At 36.5% G+C, this 27,119-nt stretch overlaps 1 protein-coding gene across 2 annotated transcripts; it reads left to right on the plus strand.

The window, feature by feature from the left end:
• The first annotated feature begins 1,928 nt into the window (after positions 1–1,928).
• On the plus strand, positions 1,929–26,641 carry LOC127129147 (cleavage and polyadenylation specificity factor subunit 2). 2 transcript variants are annotated; one of them, XM_051058434.1, is made up of 19 exons: positions 1,929–2,155; positions 2,392–2,562; positions 2,852–3,020; positions 3,145–3,241; positions 4,330–4,456; positions 4,545–4,660; positions 4,872–4,966; positions 5,069–5,220; positions 5,503–5,560; positions 5,638–5,745; positions 6,561–6,813; positions 8,150–8,334; positions 19,041–19,133; positions 23,462–23,560; positions 24,582–24,713; positions 24,796–24,840; positions 24,983–25,150; positions 25,830–25,904; positions 26,040–26,641. In XM_051058434.1, the coding sequence occupies exons 2-19, from the start codon at positions 2,414–2,416 to the stop codon at positions 26,139–26,141; spliced, it is 2,223 nt and encodes a 740-aa protein (XP_050914391.1). In that variant the 5' UTR covers positions 1,929–2,155; positions 2,392–2,413; the 3' UTR covers positions 26,142–26,641. The 2 variants fall into 2 exon arrangements, with proteins under 2 accessions (XP_050914391.1, XP_050914397.1); XM_051058440.1 differs by having other exon boundaries at positions 1,930–2,155; positions 2,329–2,562.
• The last annotated feature ends 478 nt before the right edge of the window (positions 26,642–27,119 follow it).

The raw sequence follows: 27,119 nt of genomic DNA on the forward strand, positions 1-27,119 counted from the left end.
GCAGCTAGCACTGAGATTGAAGGAATTCGTTCGTGTGGACTGAGTAGAGACGTTGTCATCGTTCAACGTTCGTGATCGCCACAAGAGGTAACGATTCTATCACTGATCATGCCCATTCGTAAGGATCACTAAATGGAGAAATTTTTAAATCCCGCTGCGCCTTTCGATGGCAATTCTCCTACACTAATTTATTAGACTTTATACTACAACTAATTGTAACTAATATATTTCCAATCTTTTCAACCTAGGTGGTCAGTTAAAAGGATGAACTACAACAGATGTCCCAAACACGCTCTAGTAGTCTATCACAATCTTTTAGACCACATTGGACCAAACAATGTAATACTATTACACAACTGTACATTTGATTTTAAAAAAATTATCCAATTATATATCCTCTAATCATGTCATATTCTTGTACAGTTTATCTGGAGGCCATATCTGGGTTTTGACCATCAAGTTAACCATGATGATACTGCAGTTTGGACATCAAAAACATCAATTATCCGGTTCACTACTATGGAGATGCATCAAAGTGATCGTATAAAACTGCAGTTCGCCATGCAACAACAAATTCCAGAATCTCCTACGTGTTTGGGAGATTGACATCAATAAATAGTCGATGGGCAATGAGATTATTCCGATTTGAGAGACTTCGCAAAAAAGATGTGTCGTCATTGGAGGAATCAACGACAACACATCTTAAACGAATCAGTCATATATGGTGCTAGACCAACTCAACATTATATGGCAAGGTTTAGGTCGGTCACAACGCCACCGTTTGTGTCTGAGCCAAAGTATTTGATTGATCCACACCAACGAGCTTCGTCCTCAAACGCCCAACAACAAATCCCCGCCCAAGAACAATGTCAACCTACCAAAACCCAACGACCAACCTTACACCATCACCTTACCATATACACCCAGCCATCAAACACCCAACCTCGCAACCAATTCATGTCACACACCTAAACTCAAAATCAGGAATCAAACCCTAACCACCAACAACCATACACAACCACCACAATAGTATATAGCCTAGATGATTCATACGATTCAACGTCATGTCATCGTAGCCCCCACTAGTGAACACCCAAATATCCCATCGCCACAACACCCAACCATTGTTTAACTTTAGTACACCACATGAACCATTGTTTCATTTTCAAAACTATTCAATGTCCCAATTTGGGCAACCATACCATCCACAATCCACCCAACTACAACGATCCAACTATGACAACATGGACACCAAACTCAATTACGGAAGCGCCGTTGGCGACAACCCCCTAGCTATTGGGGACAAATGATGACGAATCTATCAAATACCGCTGGACCTTCCACCAAACCTTCATACTAGCCACCATTGCATCATGTCAACACTCAAAGACCCAAAATACCTCAGGAAAATCGTGGTAGACCTCGAAGACAGACTAACGCACCTGGATATGGAATATGGGGCGTTTCAATCGGGTGGATAATTGATTTTCTTGTCAATTTTATGTATTTTTACTTTATAATAAAATATATTTTTTAATTTAAGTATTTAATTTAATTAATTATAAATATAAAATATATATATATATAAAAAGGAAAGTGCATGTGCCACATGCATTGATGCATACACTGAGACATACATGCGCCAAAGACATTGTCGCCTCTTCCTATTTGCTTCCCACGCAAGCGTCAATGAGGTGCCTCCTTTCAATATCAAATAGATGCGTCAGTTCAACTAACGCATAAGTAAAAAAATATAATTATTTCGATTATTAATTTAAAAAATAGATTAATTAAGTATTTAAATCGAAAAAAAGTGATTATTAAAAAAAATTGTTTTATTATAATAAAGATAAAGATAAAAATAAAAATAAAGATAATGAATTTTCCAAACATCTAATTTTCTTATACATCTAAATTTTTATTTATCACGCTTCAATTTTATAAATCAAAGAAATAATCGGAGTTTGTGACCCTGGCAACCGTCAAACCGCACTCCACCCCACTTCAACACTGCTCCCTCCGTTTAACCGCATACTGAAGTGACAAAGAAAGAGCGAGCTCTCATCTTGCAGATTTGCGATTCCATTCTTGAGCCCTAGCCACACTCAATCACGGTCGCCGTCGGAGATTCGCTGTTTCAACAGTTTAGCATCCTGTAAGTTCACTTTATCAAGCTGAGAGTGGGAAATAGGGATTTATCGGTTAAATTATGTAATTAAGCATTTCGTATATCACTTGTTTGTTCAAATGTCTTAATGAATCTCAAACTATGTCAACTTCTTCTCATGTTTGTTCTAATGTCTTAATGATCTCACATGTTTATCACAGTTTTGTTATTATTTTCATCTCCTAATTTGATTTGCTCGGGGCCTCCATTTTGACATGCACAAGGTGGAAAGCAAGAGACATCAACATGGGAACATCTGTGCAAGTAAAACCACTTTGTGGAGTGTACAATGAAAACCCTCTCTCTTACTTGGTTTCCATTGATGGCTTCAACTTCCTTATCGACTGTGGTTGGAATGACCACTTTGACTCTTCCCTCCTTCAACCCCTATCCAGGTTACTCCCTTTATTGTTTGTTGTTAGGCACAGACAAGGTTTTAAATTGTGGTTCTGGTTACCCTGCAAATGTTTATATCGAGGTACAACACAAACAAATGCGTCGTGATGCTATTGCCAATACCTCTTTAACCATTATATTACGACCGTAATTGCAGTTGGCACAAGAAGTAGATGGAGGGAGAATTTTTTTTTTGTGTGCAGATGTTAAAGGAATTGATGTTTAATATATATGTTTGTGGTTCTATTGGTTTTGTTTTCTTATTGAGGTTGTGTGGCTAACATGCAGGGTAGCGTCAACTATAGATGCCGTTTTACTTTCACATCCCGACACACTTCACCTTGGTGCCTTACCCTATGCCATGAAGCAGCTTGGACTCTCTGCTCCTGTTTATTCAACTGAGCCTGTCTATAGAATGGGACTTCTCACTATGTATGACCAGTTCCTCTCAAGAAAGGTGAAATTACATTCTGGTTTGTTGTTCTGGTGTCCTCGTCTGTAAGCTTGCAGATTTAGAATTTTGGAAAATGTACATGTTATTCAGCCAAGTGGTTTGACTGATAAATCTAATTCTCTTGCAGCAAGTATCGGAATTTGATTTGTTCACTCTAGATGATATTGATTCTGCTTTCCAAAGAGTAACAAGGCTAACATACTCTCAGAATCATCACCTCTCTGGTAAGCATTTAAAGGTGATATATTTAGGCGGTGGTATGCATTTGTTTCACTCTTTTACCTCTATAATATTCCCCCCTCCCCTCTGTGTACAAATATACATTACTTTCTGAACCCTTGATCCCGATAAAATCATCATAATTAAGTTCTCTACTCATGCTTTCTTTTCATGAAAACCATTACGAAATCCATTGTTACCTTGGATATCTCATAGGTTAGTCCTGGAGGAAAACGATTATCAGGGAGACCAAGTTAAAAAGGGTTCTTGGCCCCACGTGGGTAGTTTTAGAGGGTTAATATTCCAAAATTGAAGCCATACAGGGTAGATTCCTAGAGTACCAATATTGAAGGGGTTATTTACCATGCCACATGATGGAAACATATTTTTCCCTTCATCATTAGTGGTAGGGCCCCGAATGGATACAGCTTTCCATACCATCTATGTTTTGTGCCAAGAAATATTTGTGTAAGCATTGGATTTTTTTTATCAAGGCTAGAATGATTAAATTTGAAAATAACTTTATTTATAATCAGTCTTGAATTTAATTTTTATTTGGAACTTTGTAATAAATTTTATAAATATATGAATCCACTAATTCAAAGTATCTTCCTAGTTTAAAATTTAAAATCCAGAACACCATTATCACATTTTTGCATATAGTTTGTGTTATCTAAACAGTTTCCTCTATATGAAATACACCCTGGTCCTATTCATATGAAAAAAGTTTACTTTTTAGATTCATTGAATAAGCAGTGTATATAGACTAGACACATTGGTTATTCAATGAATCGAAAAAGTAAATTTTTTCTTATAAATAGTACCAAAGAGGGAGTATTTATCAATGCCTTAAAAGTTAGAATAATATAAATGTATAACATGATTGCTGCTTTGAAATTAAATTATGCATTGTCAGTGCGTAAAAAACTTATGAGAAAATGTTGTTGGATTTTTATGAAATAGGGACTAATGTTGCTTTGGTCTTTTCTGATTCTTTTGATACACTTTCGATTCCACCTTGTTGAACAATTTCGAAATAGCCCCCCTTACTTTATGCGTTTGTTACCTTCAATGGCATTTTAATTCCTACTAGGCAAGGGAGAGGGAATTGTGATTGCACCACATGTTGCTGGACATCTTTTGGGAGGCACGATATGGAAAATTACAAAGGATGGTGAGGACGTCATATATGCTGTTGATTTCAATCACAGGAAAGAAAGGTAAACCTTAACTTAAGTTGTCCAAATTTGATCTTATATATTCTTGGCAAACAGAAAGGAAGCTACTTATCAATCTAATTTTCATTAGGCATTTGAATGGAACTGTTCTAGGTTCTTTTGTGCGGCCAGCTGTTCTAATAACTGATGCCTATAATGCTTTGAACAATCAGCCTTACAGGCGTCAAAAGGACAAAGAATTTGGAGGTAATTAACTTTTAAATCATATAAGGGTAGCTCCGTGACAGAACAGAACTAAGATGGACTTTTTCAATTTTTGTTTTCTCAAATTACTGTTAAGAACATTAAAAAACGTGGGCATGCATGCCCTGAAAAATCTTGATCACGAAATGGGAAAACTGTCTCGACTATTTGTGTTTTCTTTCTTTTCTGATCATATATCTTATTGGTTATTTAGATATCTTAAAGAAGACTCTAAGGGCAGGTGGAAATGTATTGCTACCTGTTGACACCGCTGGACGAATATTGGAACTCGTTCTGATGTTGGAATCGGTTAGTACAGGAAAATATTTCTGCATTTATTCTTTCTTTCTTCTTCTTTCTTTTCTCCTGAATGTACGTGCGTAGGTTGACATCAGATCTTGGTGTTTGCAGTATTGGGCGGATGAAAACTTGAACTATCCTATATACTTTCTTACATATGTTGCATCCAGCACTATTGATTATGTGAAGAGTTTCCTTGAGTGGATGAGTGATTCCATAGCAAAGTCTTTTGAACAAACTCGTGAAAATATATTTCTTTTGAAGTAAGTGGCGTCTCCCTTAACTGATATTGGGACTAAGATATTCATATTTCAATTCTTGGGAATGCTACCATTCCTCCTTATTACCTGTCATTTCAAACTTACAATTACTATTAGTTTCTTGTTTCTGTTTAGTCATGGGTGAAAAATGAGCTTTAATAACCTGCAAGTTGGGACGCTGAGAGGATCTTTCTTACTTATTTATCAAACAAGTAGTGAATCTCCTCATATTTTAGTTACTATATTTATCTCGTGTTTAAAATAAACTGTAATGTTTACCTGCAGAAATATCACACTTCTGGTTAACAAGGCTGATCTTGACAATGCTCCTGAAGGTCCTAAGGTTGAATAATTTGTATGCTTATTTTTTTTTCATCAGACCTCCTGCCTTACTGAGTCTGATACATGTATATTTTATAGGTTGTTCTTGCATCCATGGCAAGTTTGGAAGCAGGTTTTTCACACGATATATTTGTTGATTGGGGAAATGATGTCAAAAATCTTGTGCTTTTTACTGAAAGAGGCCAGGTAGACTATACTCCTTAGAAAAAAATATTTCTCATGTATCTATGTGTTTTAGTATTCTTGTGATAGAGTTTCATTGGAAAAACTCCTACCCTAGTATAAGGGAACCCAGAGGGCAGGGAAGCAAGAGTGCTTACAACAAAATACTCTAGGGTTAGATATTACTCAACTAAATAAACAACTAACTCCTTATACATTTGGCCCCACTGTGTTGCTCACGTGGTTGAGGCCTTGAGCTGGGACATCCAGAAGAGTTAAGAGTAGCAGGTCTAAAGTTCAAACTCTTGCTACTAACATAACATACTAACAACTCCCAATAATGCACTCTTCTGAATCTAACGAACACTCTTTTCAATGACTCGATCGCTCAAATCTTCCTATTTCCCATATTTTTCATTTTTATTATCCGTGTTTTGACTTTTAGTACACTGTATCTTTTATCCCAGTGGCCCTGATTAATATTTCAATTTTTTTGATAAAAGAAATGCTATATATTTATGCAAATGATGCTTGAGAGTTTTGTTTAATTTTTTTCCGGGCAGTGAGAATGGAAAAAGGATCAATAGGTTGCCACTTATTTTTGTTTGTGATGTATTTTCTTTAAAGGATTAATTTTGATACAATGAAGTATAGACAAATCATGTTTTGTATAATTTTTTTTAGGTAGATACATTAAAATATTTTTAGTGATCCAACAATTATTATTGATTGGAAATGTAAAAGATATTTACAATGTCAATGCAAATCAATTAAATAATTTCTTTAGTGATCCGACAATTTTTATGTTTCAAATGTTCCTCAAATGTTTCAATGCATAGTTTGGCACGCTAGCTCGGATGCTTCAGGCTGATCCACCTCCAAAAGCTGTCAAAGTTACTGTGTCTGAACGGGTTCCTTTGGTTGGCGAAGAGCTAATTGCATATGAGGAAGAGCAAAACCGAATAAAGAAAGAAGAAGCTTTAAAAGCTAGTCTTATAAAAGAGGAAGAGTTGAAAGCCTCTCAAGGGGCTGATAATAATACTACTGACCCTATGGTCATTGATACCGGCAATAGTCAACCATTGCCAGAAGGTATGGATTATATAAATTGAAGTATTTTGGAGCTAATCTTCAGAAGTGTTTCCCTTTTCTTGTTTTGCTTTAACTACAAGATATGACAATATTTGTCAGGAATCCGAATCCCATATGAGAAATGTGGGCCAAATGGGCTGTTAGCATAGTAGCAAACCCCCAGTCCAGTATCCATCAGATTTATGCTAGAACTAGAAGGTATAGGAAAGATCAGAGTGCGTTTCCTGGGACTATCCACATGGCCGAGAGTGTGAGAGAAGTCACACGGGTAGAGTTATATAGTGACCGGAGGAGAGAGGAATAGTATCTTTGGAACATGATTTGGGTTAGATATGGACATTAGGATGTGGGACTTGGCTCTTTTGAATATTGTTCTGTGTAGGAATTTGGCTCTGGGGGCACTAGGATGTTCATCCTTTTGCAAGTTATGTTTCACTTTCAGAAATAATACACTCTTTTATTTTCATTATTGATATATTTTTCTCCGATTTACTGCTTTTGTAATCCAGATTCGCATCAAATTTGGTGTTGTTTTCATGCTATGCATTCACTTAGGCATTTAGAATCATCCGCATGCGTTTCCTCTTATCATAATAATTTTTTTGTTTTAACAGTCATTTTGGCTCATATATATTTGAAAATTTTCTACTATTATTAGCTGAATCTATTTATCTTGAACTGGATTTAAGTCTTGAGAAGTGCTACTTATTCTGAGTGCCAAAACAACTGAATTAATAACTTCATCTATGCCCTTGTGTTACAAAACAATACAACCACCTAAATCTATTAATTAAACCACTTCTATTTTTTGAGATTCCAAATTTCTGAGACAATTAACATTATTTTATGAACCTGCTAATGTAATATAATACTATGTCGAGAGTCCAACACTAGATAATATATGGTCTGAATATATGTTTATAAGTGGAGGAGTAATCCCTCCCCTTACAAGCCGGTTTTGTAAGGTTGTGTTAGGTCCAACACAATTCAAAGATGGTATCAGAGCCTGTTTCAAGATCCGTTGGCCATTTGTTGTAAGGTTTCCACTATGGGACCAACCATCATTTATATCCACGCACCAAGTCCGATGTGCTGGGTGTGTTAAGAGTCCCACATCGAACGATATATGACCTGCATATATGTCTCTAAGTCGGCGAAATTCTCACCTTACAAGCCGGTTTTGTAAGATTGTGTAACCATAATTCTAAGACAATGCAATTTGTATACTATAATCATGTTATATATATAATGCATCTCCCGAAAATGCTTTGGATTTTATTTATTTATTTTACACTGTTTATTTAAATCCCTTAAGTTGTTTAATTTACACCTGTAGTGGCTGTTGCAAAAAATGGAGGATACAGAGATGTATTTATTGATGGATTTGTCCCTCCTTCAACCAGTGTTGCCCCAATGTTTCCCTGTTATGAGAATGCATCAGAATGGGATGATTTTGGTGAAGTCATAAATCCAGATGGTTATGTAATTAAGGAGGAGGTCATGGATCAGACAACAAACAATGTAAGTTTTCTTTTAAAAATATAAACCTCGTGACCTCCTAGTTTCAATATAAATGTCTATTTCACCGATACATGTTGCATTAGTGTTTATATCATTTTTCTGTTCTGAGTTATCACATTTTAATAGATGGAATATGATGAATTTATTTATCATGTGAAGACTTTTCAAACACAATGGTTACCTATGAAGTCCGGACTTGGACACGGGACACGAGGACTACACTAATTTAAAAAACATAGGATACGGACACAACTATATATATTTTATATATTAATATAATAATCCAATTTATGAGCACAAAATTTAGAGTTTTAAATGATAAGCAAAATTTATGTTTATTTAAACATAGTATTTTCAATCAACGAAAAACACATAAAGCCACCAAAACAAAATGATACAAATCATATCATAGTCATTCCACGTTGAGAAAATTAGCCTCTAAACCTGACTTATCCAAAGACAAGTCAGTACCTTAAGAAATCTACTGTCATCTAATGTGTGTATAGCGCGGTGGCGAAGAATAAAAATCCAGAAACACCTAGAAAAATATTGTTGAAAAATATATTATTTTCAATTTTATTATTGTCTTTAATACTACCTTTATTTTTCTTTATTCTCCATTAAAGAGAAAATCAATTGTAATAATTGTATCCTCACTATATAAACCAGCCTAAGACTGACGAATAAAATATAATAGTTTTTACCTATTTTTTTTAATATAGTATCAAGAGCACTGGATTAGGGGTTACCGTAAAGCTTTTCTCAACCTATTGTTATTGAGTTAAGAGCACTGGATTAGGGATTACCATAAAGCTTTCCTCAACCTATTTTTGTTGGGTTAGGGGTTACCATAAAACTTTCCTTCTTTGAGTCTTTTTCTGTTTTGAATAATGAAGATGACAACATTATGGTATGGCATTTAAGATTAGGTTATCCTAGTTTTCGTTACTTAAAACACTTGTTTCCTAAGATATTTCACAATAAACACTTTTCTTCGTTTAAATGTGAAGCATGTGAGTTTGCAAAGCATCATCGTTCCTAGTTTTCAATACAACCTTATAAACCACCAAAACCTTTTTCTATTAATCATAGTGATGTTTGGGGCCCTAACCGTACAAGTACACTCTCTAAAAAAATGGTTTATCACATTTATAGATGACCATACAAGAGTATGTTGGACGTACTTGTTAAAGGGGAAATCAGATGTTTGTCAGGCTGTAAAGAATTTTTTTTCAATGGTGCAGAACCAATTTCAAACAAATATCCAAGTCTTTAGAAGTGATAATGGCAAAGAATATTTTAACACTATCCTGGGTGAATTTTTTCTAAAAAATTGGATTGTACATCAAAGTTCATGTCCTAATACTCCTCAACAAAATGGAGTGGCCGAAAGGAAAAATAGACATTTATTAGAGGTTGCTAGAGCTTTACTTTTTCAAATAAAGTACTAAATTATTTGTGGGGCGAAGCTGTTTTAACAGCTGCCTATTTAATTAATAGAATGCCTTCCAAAATTCTCAATTTTCAAACTCTTATTAATGTCTTCAAAGAATGTTTTCCTAGTACTCGTGTTTTAACTGATTTGACTTTAAAAATCTTTGGTTGCACAACCTTTGATCATGAACATTTGGGAAACTTGAGCCACATGCTATAAAATGTGTGTTTGTTGGATACTCCCCAACCAAAAAAGGATATTAATGTTTTGATACAAAAAATAAGAAAATGTTTGTCATTATGAATGTTACATTCTTTGAAAATAAACCGTTCTTTTATGACACTCATCTTTCTTTTATGACACTTATCTTTGCCAGTATCACAAAATTCTGAGATTTTTACACCTGCACCAACAGAAAATGACCATGATTCTTTATCTGACCCTAATCCTGTTATGAGTAAGGAACCTTATGAATCCGAGCCTACATTTTCTCTTGTAGAAAACAATGAGAATCCTGAAAACGATGATAATGATGATCTAATTGAAGTGCCACAAAATAATGAGTCACTTCAACAAAACAAATTTGAATTAGGAAACAGGACTTGGAAAGGAAAGGTTTTTGTGAAAAAGCACCATAAAGGAAACGACCAGTCCACCTCTCAACATTGTCAGGAATCTGAACCGGGGAATGAGCAATTTCCTAACATAAGAAAATGTAATATCTCTGTTTCTGAGAGTCGTATTTTGTATCCTGATATAGATGATTTTGTTGCCATTAGAAAACCTGTCAGATCTTGCACTAAACATCCCATGTCCAATTTTATATCATATTCAAATTTGTCTTCATCTATGTCTGCCTTCACTTCAATTTTGTCTAGTGTAGAAATTCCAAAAAGTGTACAGGTTGTTCTAGAAATTCCAAAGTGGAGGGAAGCTGTCCTTGAGGAGATGAAAGCTCTTGAAAAGAACAAAACTTGGAGTGTTATATCTATTAGAGTGAGATATGAGAGAGAAGAGATAGAAAGCTAAAAGAGAAAAGAGAGAAACTAATTCTGTTTGTTTTTATGTATATTATTGGAATGGAGCATGATGCTCTATTTATACAAGAGGAGTTGAACATTCAAGAGTTGAGTCATTCAAGCTCTACATTTAAGGATGACCTTAATTATTCTATAGTGCTGAACTATTCTTATTCTATTAAATTAAGGCTGGTCTTAATTATTCTATAGTGCTGATTTTTCATATCCTAAGATATAACTCTAATACTCCCCCACAAGCTCAAGGTGGCTGCAAAGGCTGACTTGAGGCAGACAGGTTGAGCTTGCTGCTGAGCTCCATAAATCTTGAACTTGAGAGAGGCTTGGTGAGGATGTCAGCCGTCTGGTCAACACCAGGAATGTGGCAGACAGTGAGAGACTTATTAAGGACCTTTTCTCTTACAAAAAAGAGATCAATTTCCATATGCTTTGTTCTCGCATGAAGAACAGGGTTATGAGCCATAGCAACTGTGCTCTGGTTGTCACAATAGATGGCTGGAGTTGTCAAGGGAATTTTTAGTTCAGCTAGCAAAGTTTGAACCCATAAAACTTCAGCTGTGGTGTGCGCCAAGCTGCGATATTCTGCCTCGGCACTAGAACGAGCAACAACAGTTTGCTTTTTAGACCACCAAGAGATCAAATTAGAGCCTAAGTACACAGCTGACCCAGAGGTGGATCTTCTATCATCTGGGTCAGCAGCCCAGTCAGCATCACAGTAGGCCTGCAGAGAGAACGGAACAGTGGAGGCAGGAGTGAACAATAAACCCGAGGTGATAGTGCCTTTTAGGTAGCGTAGAATACGCTTGACAGCTAGCCAATGGGACTCCAAGGGGTGTGCCATGAACTGACATACTTTGTTAACAGCATAGCAGATTTCTGGGCGTGTAATTGTTGCATACTGCAGGGCCCCTACAATGGACCTGTAGTGAGAGGCATCAGACAAGGCAGCAGACCCTGTTTTGATGAGTTTGGTGGTGGATGCCATAGGAGTAGCAACTGGATTGGAATTCTCCATATCAGTTTTGATTAGCAAGTCCCTTAGGTACTTAGATTGAGTGAGAAGGAGATTACCATTGGACAGTTTCTTCACCTCAAGGCCCAGAAAATAATCCAAGTCACCAAGTTGTTTGAGAGAAAACACATGATTTAGTTGTTGAGTAATTTGCTTGATGAGAGGAGGAGAGTTTCCTGTGATGATTATATCATCAACATAAACTAGCATATAAATGACAGCACTGTGATGCTTGTAGATGAACAATGAAGTATCACACTTGCTGTTCAGAAATCCAAAGGATAAAAGAGTGGTTTTCAGTCTTTCAAACCATTGCCTTGGGGCCTGTTTGAGGCCATACAAGGCCTTGTGCAAGTGACAAACCAGAGATGAATTAGGGGCAGTAAATCCAGGGGGTTGCATCATATAGACCTCCTCTTCAAGAATGCCATTCAAAAAGGCATTGTTTATATCCAATTGCTGTAGAGGCCAATTATAAGTAAGAGCAAGAGTCAAAATAATTCTAATTGTGACCGGTTTAATAACAGGGGAGAAAGTTTCATTAAAGTCAAATCCATGGACTTGATGGAACCCCTTAGCAACAAGCCTAGCTTTGTACTTATTTACTGTCCCATCAGCATTTTCCTTTACACGAAAAACCCACTTGCAGCCTATTGCTTTCCTGTTAGCAGGCAGTGGTACCAAAGACCAAGTGTTGTTCCTCATCAAGGCACCATACTCATCTTGCATAGCAGCAAACCACTTAGGATCTTGGAGAGCAGTTTTAACACTCTTAGGCTCAGAATTGACAAGAAAAATGGAAGGATTTAGACGAGGTAAGGGTACACCAGATTTAGTTCTAGTAGTCATAGGATGAGTATTGGTGGGGAGAGGTTGAAGGTTAGGATCCCTAGGAGTAGAAATAGAGGAGGAGGATGGTGAAGTGGTAGTAGTGGGCTGATTGTTGGCATTTGAAGAGGATGAAGGAGTAGGATTAGTGCTGGCTGTTTGGGTTATAGGGTTGGCTGACACAGAGGCAGTAGGTGTGTGGCTGGAATTGAATTGAGAAGAAGAAGAGGAGTGTGAGGTAGTGGAAGCAGTAGGAACGGGAAAAACATTAGGGAGAGCTTGTGTGTTAAGGGTTACTTTAGATGAAGAAGAGGATGGAATGGTTGATGAGGGGAGAGAAACATTAGGAGAGAAAATATCATTGTAAGGAAATTTGGACTCATTGAAAAGAACATCTTTAGAGATGAATATTCTACCACTTGGGGAGAGACATTTGTAACCTTTGTGAGCTGTAGAGTACCCTAGAAAAAGGCATTCATGGGATCTAAAATCAAATTTCTGAGAGTTGTATGGGCGAAGGAGAGGAAAACAAGCACACCCAAAGACTTTGAGGAATTTATAATCAGGATTTTGATTGAAAAGGACAACATATGGTATATGTTGATTGAGAGACATGGTTGGTAACCTATTTATTAGGTAGACAGCAGTTAAAAAGGCATGATCCCAAAATTTGAGAGGTAAAGAGGCATGACTCAAGAGAGTTAAACCAAGATCAACAATGTGTCTATGCTTCCTCTCCACTACACCATTTTGGTGATGAGTGTGAGGGCAAATTAGACGATGAATAATGCCAAGATCAGAAAGAAATTTTGTAAATGGGCGAAATTCACCACCCCAATCAGTTTGGACAGATTTAATAGGAAATCCAAATTGTAATTCAGCCATGACTTTGAATTGTTTAAAGATAGTTAAGGCTTCAGATTTATTTTTGAGCAAATAGATCCAAGTAAATCTAGTGTATGCATCAACAAAGGTGATGTAGTAGGTAAAGTTTTGAGAAGATTTGACTGGGGCAGGACCCCATAGGTCACTGAAAATTAATTCAAGAGGAGAGTGATATTGAGTTTGTGATTGAGGGGAGTGCAGCCTATGTGCCTTTCCCATACAGCAGGCAGAACAAAAGACCGATTCAGCTTTATTAGAATAAGGAATATTACATTGAGCTAAAACAAGTCTCATAGTATTAGGATTTGGATGACCAAGGCGTAAATGCCAAGTATGTTGAGAATTATATGAGTTATTAGCTGATACATTTTGATTAGAAACTGAAACCTTATCACTAGTGCTGGAATCAGATCTTGAAACAGGAGCATTAGAGTCTAAGGTGAGACATGAGACTTGACTTGTTGAAGGAGACTTAAGAAGCTGAAGGTGGGAAAATTGGTACAGGCCATCACTTCCTACACGACCTTGGAGCAGAATTTCATTGGTAGCCTGAGATTTGACATAACACATATCAGCATGAAACTCAAAGAAAACTTTATTATCAAGACAGAATTTGCTGACACTTATCAGGTTCTTTGTAATAGAAGGAACAAGCAGTAAATTATGAAGAGCTAATGGAGTGTTGGGTTTAGAATGAGAGGCAAAATAAGAAGATCCTGAAGAGTGAATGTGCAAACCTTGACCATTACCAATGAAGATCTGATCAGGACCTTCAAAAGGTGTGGTCTGCTGTATGTTTTGAGAGGCATTGGTAACATGATAAGAAGCTCCTGAGTCTGGGAACCAGGCACTGCTTGGAACTGAAGCTGTGTTAGCAATCATAGCATTGGGAGTGATCTGTGATTGAGGAACAGGGAGAGGAGCAAGTCTTGGTTGATAGTTTGGGCGTGACCAAGTGTTAACCATGGGCTGAGCAAACTGAGGTCCACCAATTGGTTGATACGGATTGTAGAAATTTTGTAGGTTCATTGTTTGAAAATCAGCAGGTATGTTAGGTTGAAACTGTTGATTGAACCTGTGATAGCAGTTAGCAGCAAGGTGACCATATTTGAAGCAAACTTGACATTGAATGTTGCTGAACCTACCTCTCCCACGGCCGCGTCCACCACCACGGCCAGATGCACGACCTCCTCTTGAATAGGTTGGATTAAAGGTTGAATTCACAGCTTGTTCACTGTTCTTGTTATTGGAGTTATCAGTTTCAGGTTGAGAATTAGCTTGAGTGAGATTCACTGTGGCAGCCACCTCCATTTGAGAGTGTTTCTTATACTTGTTGAATCTCATCTCATGAGCAAGAAGAAGAGCTTCAACTTCTTCAAGTTCTACTGAATCAAACTTGCTTTCAATGACTGAAATAACAGAGGCAAAGTCTTGAGGAAGACCTTCAAGAATCACATCAATGTGCTGCTGATCTGGAACTGGATCTCCGACTGAAGCAAGCGCATCAACAAGAACTTTGATACGAACCAGGTAATCACCAACAGATTTGTCTTCAAGTGTTGTAGATCTAAGTTCCGCTCGTAGTTGTCTTGCTTTCGCACGTGTAAGCTTTTGAAAATGCGCAAGAATACGTTCCCAGAGCTCGTAGGAATGAACGCATCCAAGAACACGTGAAAGAATCGAAGGTGAAAGCGTGGATTGAAGCCACGTCATAAGCCACTGATCTTGCGTAATCCAGGTGCGATACGCAGGATTCTCACGAGCAGCTTCACGATCTTCATCAGTTAGATATTGATTCGGTATGTCACGAAGGTAAAGGTAGTTTTGAAGATTATTCGCGTTAACGAAAGGATCTACTTGTTGGCGCCAAAGTAGGAAATTCTTCTCATCAAGTTTTTCTGTGATTTTGAGTTGGAATGACATAGATGTTGCGGTGGCCGGAGCTGTAGTTACCGGAGTCGCTGCCATGGATAGAACCGAAGCTCTATGATACCATATTAGAGTGAGATATGAGAGAGAAGAGATAGAAAGCTAAAAGAGAAAAGAGAGAAACTAATTCTGTTTGTTTTTATGTATATTATTGGAATGGAGCATGATGCTCTATTTATACAAGAGGAGTTGAACATTCAAGAGTTGAGTCATTCAAGCTCTACATTTAAGGATGACCTTAATTATTCTATAGTGCTGAACTATTCTTATTCTATTAAATTAAGGCTGGTCTTAATTATTCTATAGTGCTGATTTTTCATATCCTAAGATATAACTCTAATAATATCACTATTAGATGGCAAGAAGACAGTTGGATGCAAATGGATGTTTACTGTGAAGTATAATTCAGATGGGTCAATTGAAAGGTACAACGCTCGCTTGGTGGCTAATGGATTTACTCAGACCTATCGTATAGCTTACTCAAAGACATTTTCTCCTGTTGCAAAAATGAACATTGTCAGAATTCTTTTGTTTCTTGCGGCTAACATGGATTGGCCTTTGCATCAGTTAGATGTTAAAAATGCATTTCTTAATGGCGATCTAGAAGAAGTATATATGGACATTCCTCCTGGCTTTGAAAACAAATTTGGATCAAATGTGTGCAAACTAAATAAGTCCTTGTATGAATTAAAGCAGTCCCCTAGAGCTTGGTTTGAAAAATTATGAAAAAACAAAGGTACATCCAAGGACAGACCGATCACACCTTGTTCACAAAATTCTCCCACGATGGGAGAGTTGCTGTCCTGATTGTTTATGTTGATGATATTGTCCTTACTAGAGACGATACATTGGAAATGGCAAGAGTAAAAGAGAAATTGGCAGTAGACTTTGAAATCAAGGACCTGGGATTCATGAGATATTTTCTAGGTATGGAGGTTGCTCGGTCAAAAAATGGTATTGTGGTTTCACCACAGAAATACATTATAGACTTGTTGAAAGAAACAGGAATGAGTGGATGTCGTCCTGCAGATACCCCTATGGATCCTAATGCTAAACTGTAGGGAGAAGGTAATGTTTCTGTCGATACTGAGAGATATCAGAGATTGGTTGGAAAACTGATTTATTTGTCACACACCCTACATGATATTGCTTTCTCAGTTAGTGTAGTGATTCAGTTTATGCATTCTCCTTTCGAGGAACATCTTGAGGCAGTCTATAGGATACTGAGATATTTGAAGGGAAATTCTGGAAAAGGATTATTTTTTAAGAAGACTAGTGAAAGAAATGTGTCTATCTTCACCGATGCCGATTGAACAGGTTCAATTACAGATAGAAGATCAATCTCTGGATATTGTACCTATGTTTGGGGTAATCTTGTGACATGGAGGAGCAAGAAACAAGGAGTTGTAGCGAGGAGTTGTGCAGAGACCGAGTTTGGAGCTATGTCTCAAGGTATTTGTGAAGGATTATGGATCCTTAGAGTCCTAGAAGAAATTAAGATGAAAATTGAGCTTCCATTGAAATTGTACCCTGACAATAAAACTGCTATTAGCATAACTCATAGTTCAGTTTAACATGACAGAACCAAGCATATCGAGATCGATCGACACTTCATAAAGGAGAAGTTAGATGCGGGAATCATATGTCTACCCTTCGTGACTTCAAGTCATCAAACTGCGGATATCCTGACCAAAAGTTTGACAATACCTACTTTTGAGTATTTGATAGACAAGCTGGGCATGATAGATATCTATGCACATACTTGAGGTGGGTGTTGGAAGATATATTATTTTCGATTTTATTATTGCCTTTAAGACTACCTTTATTTTTCTTTATTCTCCATTAAGGAGAAAATCAATTGTAATAATTGTATCCTCACTATATAAACCATCCTAAGGCTGACGAATAAAATATATCAGCTTTTACCTATTTTTTCCAATAAATATAATAAAAATTTATAATAGAAGATGGAGAACATAAAAAAACCCCGTGAAGACTGAAGCATCGGTGTGCGGTGAAGATAAAAAATGTTAAGAGTCCCACCTCGGACAATATATGGCCTGAACATGAGTTTATAAATGGGGTCAATCCTCACTCTATCAACCGATTTTGTAGGGATGAGTTATGCCCAATCACACTTCTTTTCATGGTATCAGAGTCTCGTTTAAGATCCGGTGGGCCACCTATTATGGTTTTCGCTATCGAGTCACCCACAATTTATTTCCACGCTCCAGATGTCCAGTCCTGGGCGTGAGGGGGTGTGTTAAGAGTCCCACATCGGACAATATATGGTTTGAACATGAGTTTATAAATGGGGGCAATCATCACTCTATCAACCGGTTTTGTAGGGTTGAGTTAGGCCCAACCACACTTAACAAAAAAAGATTAAAAAAAAACCTTGTAGAGAGAGACAGAAGAGTGGAATATGAAAAAATATAACGAATTCTAATTGTGTTGTTTTGATAGCAGGAAGTGGAATATGAAAGGTAAAAAATCTTTTTTTTTTAAATTCTGAAAATTTGTGTTGCTTTTTTTTTTAAATTCATTTTTTGAGATGAACCTTATCCTTTATTTGAAATAAGGTGTGTCGTATCCGTGTTTGCTGCGATTCAATTTTTTTTTCATTTGACATTTCAAAAATGTGTTAGATACTTGTCGTACGCGTATCCGTGTCGGACACATGTCCGACACGCCGTGTGAATGGTGTGGCGGAGCTTCATAGATGGTTACTAACAAAAAAAAAACAAAAAAAAAACCATTGCTTTAAAACTTCCACCTTACTGGGTCCAAGAAAGAGTAGAGTCCATTATGACTCACTAGTCTATAGCAGACAATCTTATAAAGGTTAATGACATCATTGGATCAAAAAGGAGGAGGAAACCTTATTATGGAAAAGCTAGTCTTTAACTGTTTTTTCCATGACATTTTTATGGAATATGACACATTTGTTTTCTAACCATGCAAATATTTGCCGTAATCTTTTTTTTTTTAAATTCTGAAAATTTTTGTGTTGCTTTTTTTTTTAAATTCATTTTTTGAGATGAACCTTGTCCTTTATTTGAAATAAGGTGTCGTATCCGTGTTTGCTGCGATTCAATTTTTTTTTCATTTGACATTTCAAAAATGTGTCAGATACTCGTCGTACGCGTATCCGTGTCGGACACATGTCCGACACGCCGTGTGAATGGTGTGGCGGAGCTTCATAGATGGTTACTAACAAAAAAAACCATTGCTTTAAAACTTCCACCTTACTGGGTCCAAGAAAGAGTAGAGTCCATTATGACTCACTAGTCTATAGCAGACAATCTTATAAAGGTTAATGACATCATTGGATCAAAAAGGAGGAGGAAACCTTATAATGGATAAAATATGATACATTCTAGCTTTATGGAAAAGCTAGTCTTTAACTGTTTTTTCCATGACTTTTATATGGAATATGACACATTTGTTTTCTAACCATGCAAATATTTGCCGTAATCCAAGTTTTCTTATTGGTGACTGAAAACTTTTGCTGGTATTTGCATTTCAACCCTATTTTATGAATAATAATTGTTTATCATTTATCTACTTTTTCTATTAGTTAGGTGGTGATATAAATGGAAAGCTAGATGAAGGTGCTGCAAGTTTGATATTTGATACAAAGCCGTCAAAAGTTATATCTGATGAAAGGACCGTAAGCTTCAGTATCTTTTTCTTAAATTTTTATGTTTCCTGTTCTTATGATTAGTAACTTTAGGTAATTGCATTTGAATTTATTACTGTTGTATTCAGAAATTGATTGGATGGATGAAGTTGAGTCATTTTCAACCGTCTTTTCCATTTCTGGCCTTGTCACCAAACTTTATTACTTCCACATAAATTAAAAATCTTCCCATTTTTGATATTTTACGAAAGAGGCTATCTTTTTCTGACATTCGTATTAGTCCTGCAACTGATTTTTCCCAAGCCATTTATTTGCTCCTTAGTTAGATTATGGTCTCAGATGAAAGTTTATCTTACAATAGGCTACAGAGTTGGTACAATATTCATGATTTATCAGAATTCTAGTATAGTATCAAAGTCTATCGTAGATGTATTGGGCCACCCGCTATCAAGCCGCTTGGGTCACTGTCTAGATATCCAGTCTTGTGCGTGAGAGGGGTGTTGAGAGTCTCACATTAGATGAGATATGACCTACAAATATGTTTATAAATGGGAGATATCCCTCAACCTAATAAGTCGCATTTGTAGGGTCGACCCAAATTCTAAGACGTATTTAAATTTAAGTTTGCAAAACAAATTATACCGGAAGTATTATTATGGGGCCATGAAGCTTGTTTTGATTGTGAATTTACACTTGCATTTCTTGTATTTATAATGTTGAAGAGTCCCACATTGAAAAGGATACGGTCTCAATATATGTCTATAAATGGGGGCAATCCTCGCCTTACAAGCCTGTTTTGTAAGGTTGAGTTAAGCCCAACCACAATTCTTAAGATGGTATCAAAGGCTATCCAAAATCTGTTGGCCACCTGACATCTGATTTCTGCTATCAGGCCACTGATAGAAACCTGCTCTGAACAGAATAATTTAGAGAATATGAATACTTTTCTGATAATAATTTTGGTGGAAGTTCAAAGACCAGAATATTATGCTTACAATAGTTATAGGAAAATAGTACAAAATATTAGGACACACAAGATTCGAGAGCTTGGTTCTCTCCCTCCCAAGCGTCTAACACTCACAACTGCAGGATGATCAAAACACAATTCTGTTTTCTTTCTTACATTGCCTAAGTTCTGTAACTGTTCTTAATAATAATTGTTACTCTAGTAATAATAATAATTGCTGCCCCTTAGAATCTGTAACTGCTAAATTGACTGTTTATATGTATTCTTTATTGGACATCATTTATCTTGCTTTACTAGTGCCCCTTCCTCTTATAAGTATTCTTCATGAGAGGTCTAACAATACTCCCCCCTAAAAGAGACACCTTGTCCTTAAGGTGAAATGAAGGAAATTGCTCTTCGATGACTTTAACAGGTTCCCATGTAGCTTCAAATTCTGGTAGGTCCTGCCATTGAATAAGTACTTCAGCTGAGCCATTAGCATTGTTCCGGACAGCACTTACTGCAGCAGGTGATACTTGGAGTTCTAAATCCTCAGAAAGCATTGGCGGAAGAGGTTGTTGATTGCTTGTTGGAGCCAGGGCTTTCTTTAGTAAGGAAACGTGGAAAACCGGATGGATTTTGCTCTCTGGTGGTAAATCCAATTCGAATGCCACTGGTCCTATCTGTTTGATTATTTGATAAGGCCCATAGAACCTAGGACTTAGTTTCTCATTCCTCTTCTTAGCAATAGACTTCAACCTATAAGGTTGCAGCTTAAGATAAACCCAATCACCGGTAGACAGAGTAACTGGTCTTCTGGACTGATCTGCATATGTTTTCATCTGAACTTGGGCTTTCACTAGATTAGACTTTAACTCATGTAACATTTGATCCCTCTCTTGAGTTAACACATTAACTTCTTCCACAACTGAAGGAATGGTAGAGCCCTTGAGTAAATGGGGAGGGTCTCGACCATAGAGAGCTTTGAAAGGAGTCAATTTCAAGGAACTATTATAGTTGGTGTTGAACCAATATTCTGCCCACCCTAACCACTTTGTCCACTGCTTCGGTTGAGTCCCTGTGAGACACCTCAGATAGGTTTCCAAACACCGATTTACTACCTCGGTTTGACCATCAATTTGGGGATGATATGCGGAGCTGAATTTTAACTTGGTACCAGCCATTTTAAACAACTCTGACCAGAAATGGATGAGAAATATTTTATCCCTATCTGACACAATGGTTGATGGAAAACCATGTAACTTAACCACCTCTTTGATGAAAATTTCAGCAGCATCCTTAGCGGTAAAAGGGTGACTTAAAGCCATGAAATGAGCATATTTGGTAAGACGGTTTACTACCACCAAAATCACATTTTTGCCATGTGCTTTAGGTAACCCTTCTATAAAATCCATTGAAATATCAGCCCATACTTGAGTAGGAATTGGCAGTGGTTGCAATAGTCCAACATGAGACAAGGTTTGATATTTGTTCAATTGGCAAACTTCACAAGTGGCAACATATTGCTGAATATCTTTCCTCATTCCTTCCCAGTGTAGAATTGCTGAAATTCTTTTATAAGTTCTGAAAAATCCTGAGTGTCCTCCCGTGGCTGAATCATGGAATTCTTTTAAAAGCTTCGGAATTTTGGAAGACCCTTTAGGTAGCACTAGTCGTCCTTTAAAAAACAACTTCCGATCTCTAAAAGAATATCCAGGGTAAGAATGGCTATCCTTCAGCAAGTCTTGAATGATTTCTTGTAATTTTTTATCATTTTGAATTTCAGTCTCCCACTCCTCTAATTCGTCAAATTGGATTGTGGATAGAGCTGCATAACTCATTCTTCTAGAGAGTGCATCAGCCACTCTGTTTTGTTGTCCAGGCTTGTATTGAATTTCAAAATCAAATCCCATCAACTTAGAAGTCCACTTGAATTGTTCCTCTCCTAGAACTCTTTGGTCACAAAGAAATTTGAGGCTCTTTTGATCCGTAAGGATGATGAAATGCCTCCCCATCAAGTAATGTCTCCACTGGATGCAATTTCAACTCTGCCCTAATCTGTAAGGCCATTCAAGAAAATACCTTTCAAATAGGATGCTTCTGTGCATTTTAGAGGGCCAACATACATTTCAAATTGTTCTCGGTATTCCTCCACAGTCCCTGTTTGTTTGAAACCTTCTTAATATGGCAGTCCTAAAATCTTCCCAAGTGGGATTCTGAGACGAGAATTCCCACCATTGATACCACGCTAGTGCCTTGCCTTCCATAGCCACCATCACAACTTGTAATTTCTCGTTCTCACTCATCTTCTTCAAGTCAAAGTAACGTTCCACCCTATTCAACCAACCATAGGCGTCAGTGCCTTCAAAAACAGGTATCTCCAATTTTCTCCACCGTTCCTCACGTTTCGAGGATGGCTAGTGTGTACAGAAGCGTCGTCATCACTACCGTTCGGACTCCCCGGTGTTGTTCGCATTGTGCGACGCATCAGGGCGGTTAATTCTGCTACTTGCTGACTCGTTTCAACTCTTTCCTTGCGATCATCTTTGAGGATCTTTTACACATTTTCCCGCATGGCTAACAACCCTTCAAATCCACGTTCGAGAATTTCCAATCTGGCCTCCATTTCCCCTCGCTTAGATACCATGAAGCAGTCCCGGAAGGAAACTGCTCTGATACCAGTTGATAGAAATCGGCTCTAAACAGAATAATTTAGAGAATATGAATACTTTCCTGATAATAATTTTGGTGGAAGTTTAAAGACCAGAATATTATGCTTACAATAGTTATAGGAAAATAGTACAAAATATTAGGACACACACCAAGATTCGAGAGCTTGGTTCTCTCCCTCCCAAGCGTCTAACACTCACAACTGCAGGATGATCAAAACACATTTCTGTTTCCCTTCTTATATTGCCTAAGTTCTGTAACTGTTCTTAATAATAATTGTTACTCTAGTAATAATAATAATTGCTGCCCCTTAGAATTTGTAACTGCTAAAATGACTGTTTATAAGTATTCTTAAGATGGTATCAAAAGCTATCCAAAATCCGTTGGCCACCTGGCATATGGTTTCTGCTATCAGCCCACCTACCATTTATATCCATGCTCTAGATGTCCAATTCTGGGCGTGAGAGGGCGTGTTGAAATGTCCCACATTGAAAGGGATATGGTCTTAATATATGTTTATAAGTGAGGGAAATCCTCACCTTATTAGCCGGTTTTGTAAGATTGAGTTAGGCATAACCACACTTAAGATATAATAACTTAAGTAGTTATTACTCTACTTCTATGAATCTTAAATGTGCCAAATCAACTTATGATGGTGTTTGCTAAGATATGATTACTCTACTTCTATAAGTTAGGCCCAACTGCATAGTTCTTAAGATATAATAACTTTGTTGTTGTCCAGGTCCAAGTCAGGTGTTTGCTGGTTTACATGGATTTTGAAGGTCGTTCAGATGGAAGATCAATTAAGAACATTCTCTCCCATGTGGCTCCTCTTAAGCTGGTACGGATCAATTCAATTAACACGAGTACATAATAAATTTTCTATGAAGTACTTGTATTTGAGGAATAGAGCAAAACTCATAGGTTGCCATATTTTTCCACCATTAAAAACTATATGATATTGAGAATAACTTATTTTGATTTTTAATTGATATGCCAAAAAGTGCTGTTAATCACGAATTGAGGAAAATAGTAGTTTGTTCAAAAATTCCTCCTCTACACTACGGTTCTTCAGTGGTACCATAACACTATTTTTGACAACACTTTGTACTAAATCGCATATCGCAGAACAATAGCAGTTTGTTAAAATTCCACTACCATATAGCCGCTATTTGACAACACTAGTGCAATATTTTAGTCGAAGAATATTTTGACCACTTGGATACACTTTTCAGTAGGGGCAAGTACTTAGGAATTTAGCTAACTAGGGTTATGATTTATAAAGGCACTGTAATTAAAAAAATTTGCAAGATTGAAGGTCCTACTTAAAGTACAGAGCTGTATTCATATTCGTGCTATTGATTACTATGGGTTTATGTGTTGTCAAAAGCTTAAGTTGTGACAATTATGCATGCACACTATTGACATAAGTCTTTGTTTGTTTGTCTGCTTGCATCTTTTTTGAGCTGTGTTTTTTCTTCACGCTTCAATATTTGTATTTCTCTAATTTGCGCCTTTTTCCCCCTCATCGCCTTTAATCTTCGTTTACACATGCAATGTTTTCTATTCTTATCTATAAGTTCTATCAACTTTTATTCATTTCTAGTCACATTCCTATTAATTGTCTAGTATTTAATTTTGAGGAATAGTTTATTTAAATTGTTATTCATTGTGTAGTATAAATATTCATGTTCTTCGTTATAGCAGCCATCTGGATATAGCATTTTTGATATTGGCAGCTCCATTCTGAACAATCCGTGTGTTTTGTCCTGCTAAACCGATTTAAGATATTTTCATTGTATCATTTTCTTTGTTTTTAGTATCATGCATAATGATGAATTTCACTATTTTCCACCCCAAAGGTTTTGGTGCATGGGTCTGCTGAAGCTACAGACCATCTGAAGCAGCACTGCCTGAAGAATGTATGTCCTCATGTTTATGCCCCCCAAATTGAAGAGACTATTGATGTAACCTCTGATTTATGTGCTTATAAGGTACAATGACATCATTTTGTTCATTTTTTGAAAAATTGTCCGATATGTCAAAATTAATTATGCTTTGCTTTTCTGATTATAGGTTCAACTATCTGAGAAGTTAATGAGTAATGTACTCTTCAAAAAGGTATATAGTATACGCATGAACTTTTTCATGTTATATAACTGTCTGCCATTTATAATGTTGAATAACAATAACAACCAAACTTTATCTTGTTAGATAGGGAATTTATCATGTTGAACAATAATAAATATAAATTCAACTGCAGCTGGGAGAATATGAAATAGCTTGGGTTGATGCTGAAGTAGGGAAGACAGAGAATGATATGCTTTCGCTTCTCCCCATTTCTGGCGCACCTTGTCTGCATAAATCTGTTCTTGTTGGTGATTTGAAATTGGCAGATTTCAAGCAGTTTCTCTCAACCAAAGGCATTCCGGTAATTCTTCAGTTTTAGGCTCAATACTAACTCACTGGTTCCTTTTGTCCACCAATTTTTTCTTGGTAAATGGAGTGATTTCTACTTCATTTCCCTAACATTAACATGCCGGTAGTTGTTGTAGTCATGGTTATAAAATATATGAATGGGAAGAACTATTTTTTGGTTTGTGAATCAAATCTTTTTGTGAATCGGAAGACACACCACTAATAAAAATGACATTTGAAAGTAAAATCAAGGGACGCAGCAAAACTATAGGCTGATATATTATATATGAACCATAAAATAATTCAATTTCAAGTTATAGATCAAATGAGAAAAAAATCGAGTCTGGTTATACAAACAAGAGGTTGGCTACACAGTTTAGGTTATGATTCATTAGAATGAATTATGCTTCATCATAGTGAATCCGGATTGATCATAATAAAACGCGATTCAAGTGAGATTCATGTGCAAAATAGATACACACTAGGCATTCATATCTATTGAGTTCAGTTTTGTATCAAATCATGGTACAATTCATGTATTGTTAGATACTGATGACCACGGTTGTAATCCTCATGGGTGAAAGTGCTGGATACCATGTCTTTTGAAACTGAACTTGACTCAATAAAATAGTGCTACGCAGAATATTATCTACTTTATAGAAGTATGTACCATGACATGATAATTTTTGTAGGTGGAGTTTGCTGGCGGGGCTTTGCGTTGCGGTGAATACGTAACTGTTCGGAAGGTTGGGGATGCAACTCAGAAGGTAAGTTAATCTTCTGAACATCTGTGGATTTTACATTTTTCCTGGGAAAACGACTTTTGCAAAATTAAGCTGCGATTATATCCAGTTTTCCTAAAAAGATTCTGATCCATTATATATATATATATTTTAAAACAGGGTGCTGGTTCTGGTACTCAGCAAATTATTATTGAAGGTCCCCTTTGTGAAGATTACTATAAAATTCGCGATTATCTCTATTCACAGTTTTATTTGCTTTAGATTTTGTTGTACAAGTGCATAGGCTAATCATGAATGTCTTACCTTCCCTGCCCTATTTTGCGAAGAAGGCAGGCTATGTAGATGCTTGCAAACATGGTCAATTCTGTAACCATTCTAACAAATTCACAGGGGTTGTTATCTGATTTGAAAGCTTTCAATGAAGAAATCACTCTATTATTCTCAGTTTGTACCTCAATATCACATCAACTATCATAACATCCGGGGAGGGGGGATGTGGACTTTGCAAGTGCTTGTGCCTTATTTGTATTTCTAGAAAAGGAATTTAATTTGGTCCTATTGTCCTCTGTAAGCTTCACTGTCATGATTTTAATGGGCATGTGTCATTTCATTTTATCTGTACCACATGCAGTTTTAGACACTAACATTGAATTAGATAGAGATATATAACAAATCTGTGTAGGATAATTTCTTTTCATCCTGTGATAATTTGGTTGATATCATTAAGATGGACAATGTTAATTATTATTATTAGTTTTTTAGTTTTGGCTTAAACATTAATGACTGGTTTTAGGACGTCAAAGATTTATGACTTTTGATTGACAATATAGCTTTACATGTCTTCATATTCTCTCTAGGTTTAAACGAAATTTTAGTTGTCATATTTGAAAGAAAATGAAGTTTAAACCCTAATTTAAAAAACCACTTTTTTGTTCTTGCGATTTCAATTTTTCGTGAGTTTTGACCTCCAACTTTATTTAGAAGTCAATTTTGTTGACGGGATAATGTTTAAGTGGACAAATTTAATATTTTGTGGAATTTGGTTGAGGTGTCATATTAAAGGGTGTATCCCACACTTATGGAAACTCGAAAATACCATATATTTTTATTTTTTTTAAAAGAGTGCACTTCCATAAAGTTGTAAAAAAGTATAGTGGTTTTGAGAGATTAAACAATATTTGACCTTAAAATACAATGGGTTTCATTTTGTTGCCTAATCACCTTCTGTAAAAAAAAATT

This window comes from Lathyrus oleraceus, chromosome 1 (genome assembly GCF_024323335.1).
Source record: "Lathyrus oleraceus cultivar Zhongwan6 chromosome 1, CAAS_Psat_ZW6_1.0, whole genome shotgun sequence".
Lineage (NCBI taxonomy): Eukaryota > Viridiplantae > Streptophyta > Magnoliopsida > Fabales > Fabaceae > Lathyrus > Lathyrus oleraceus.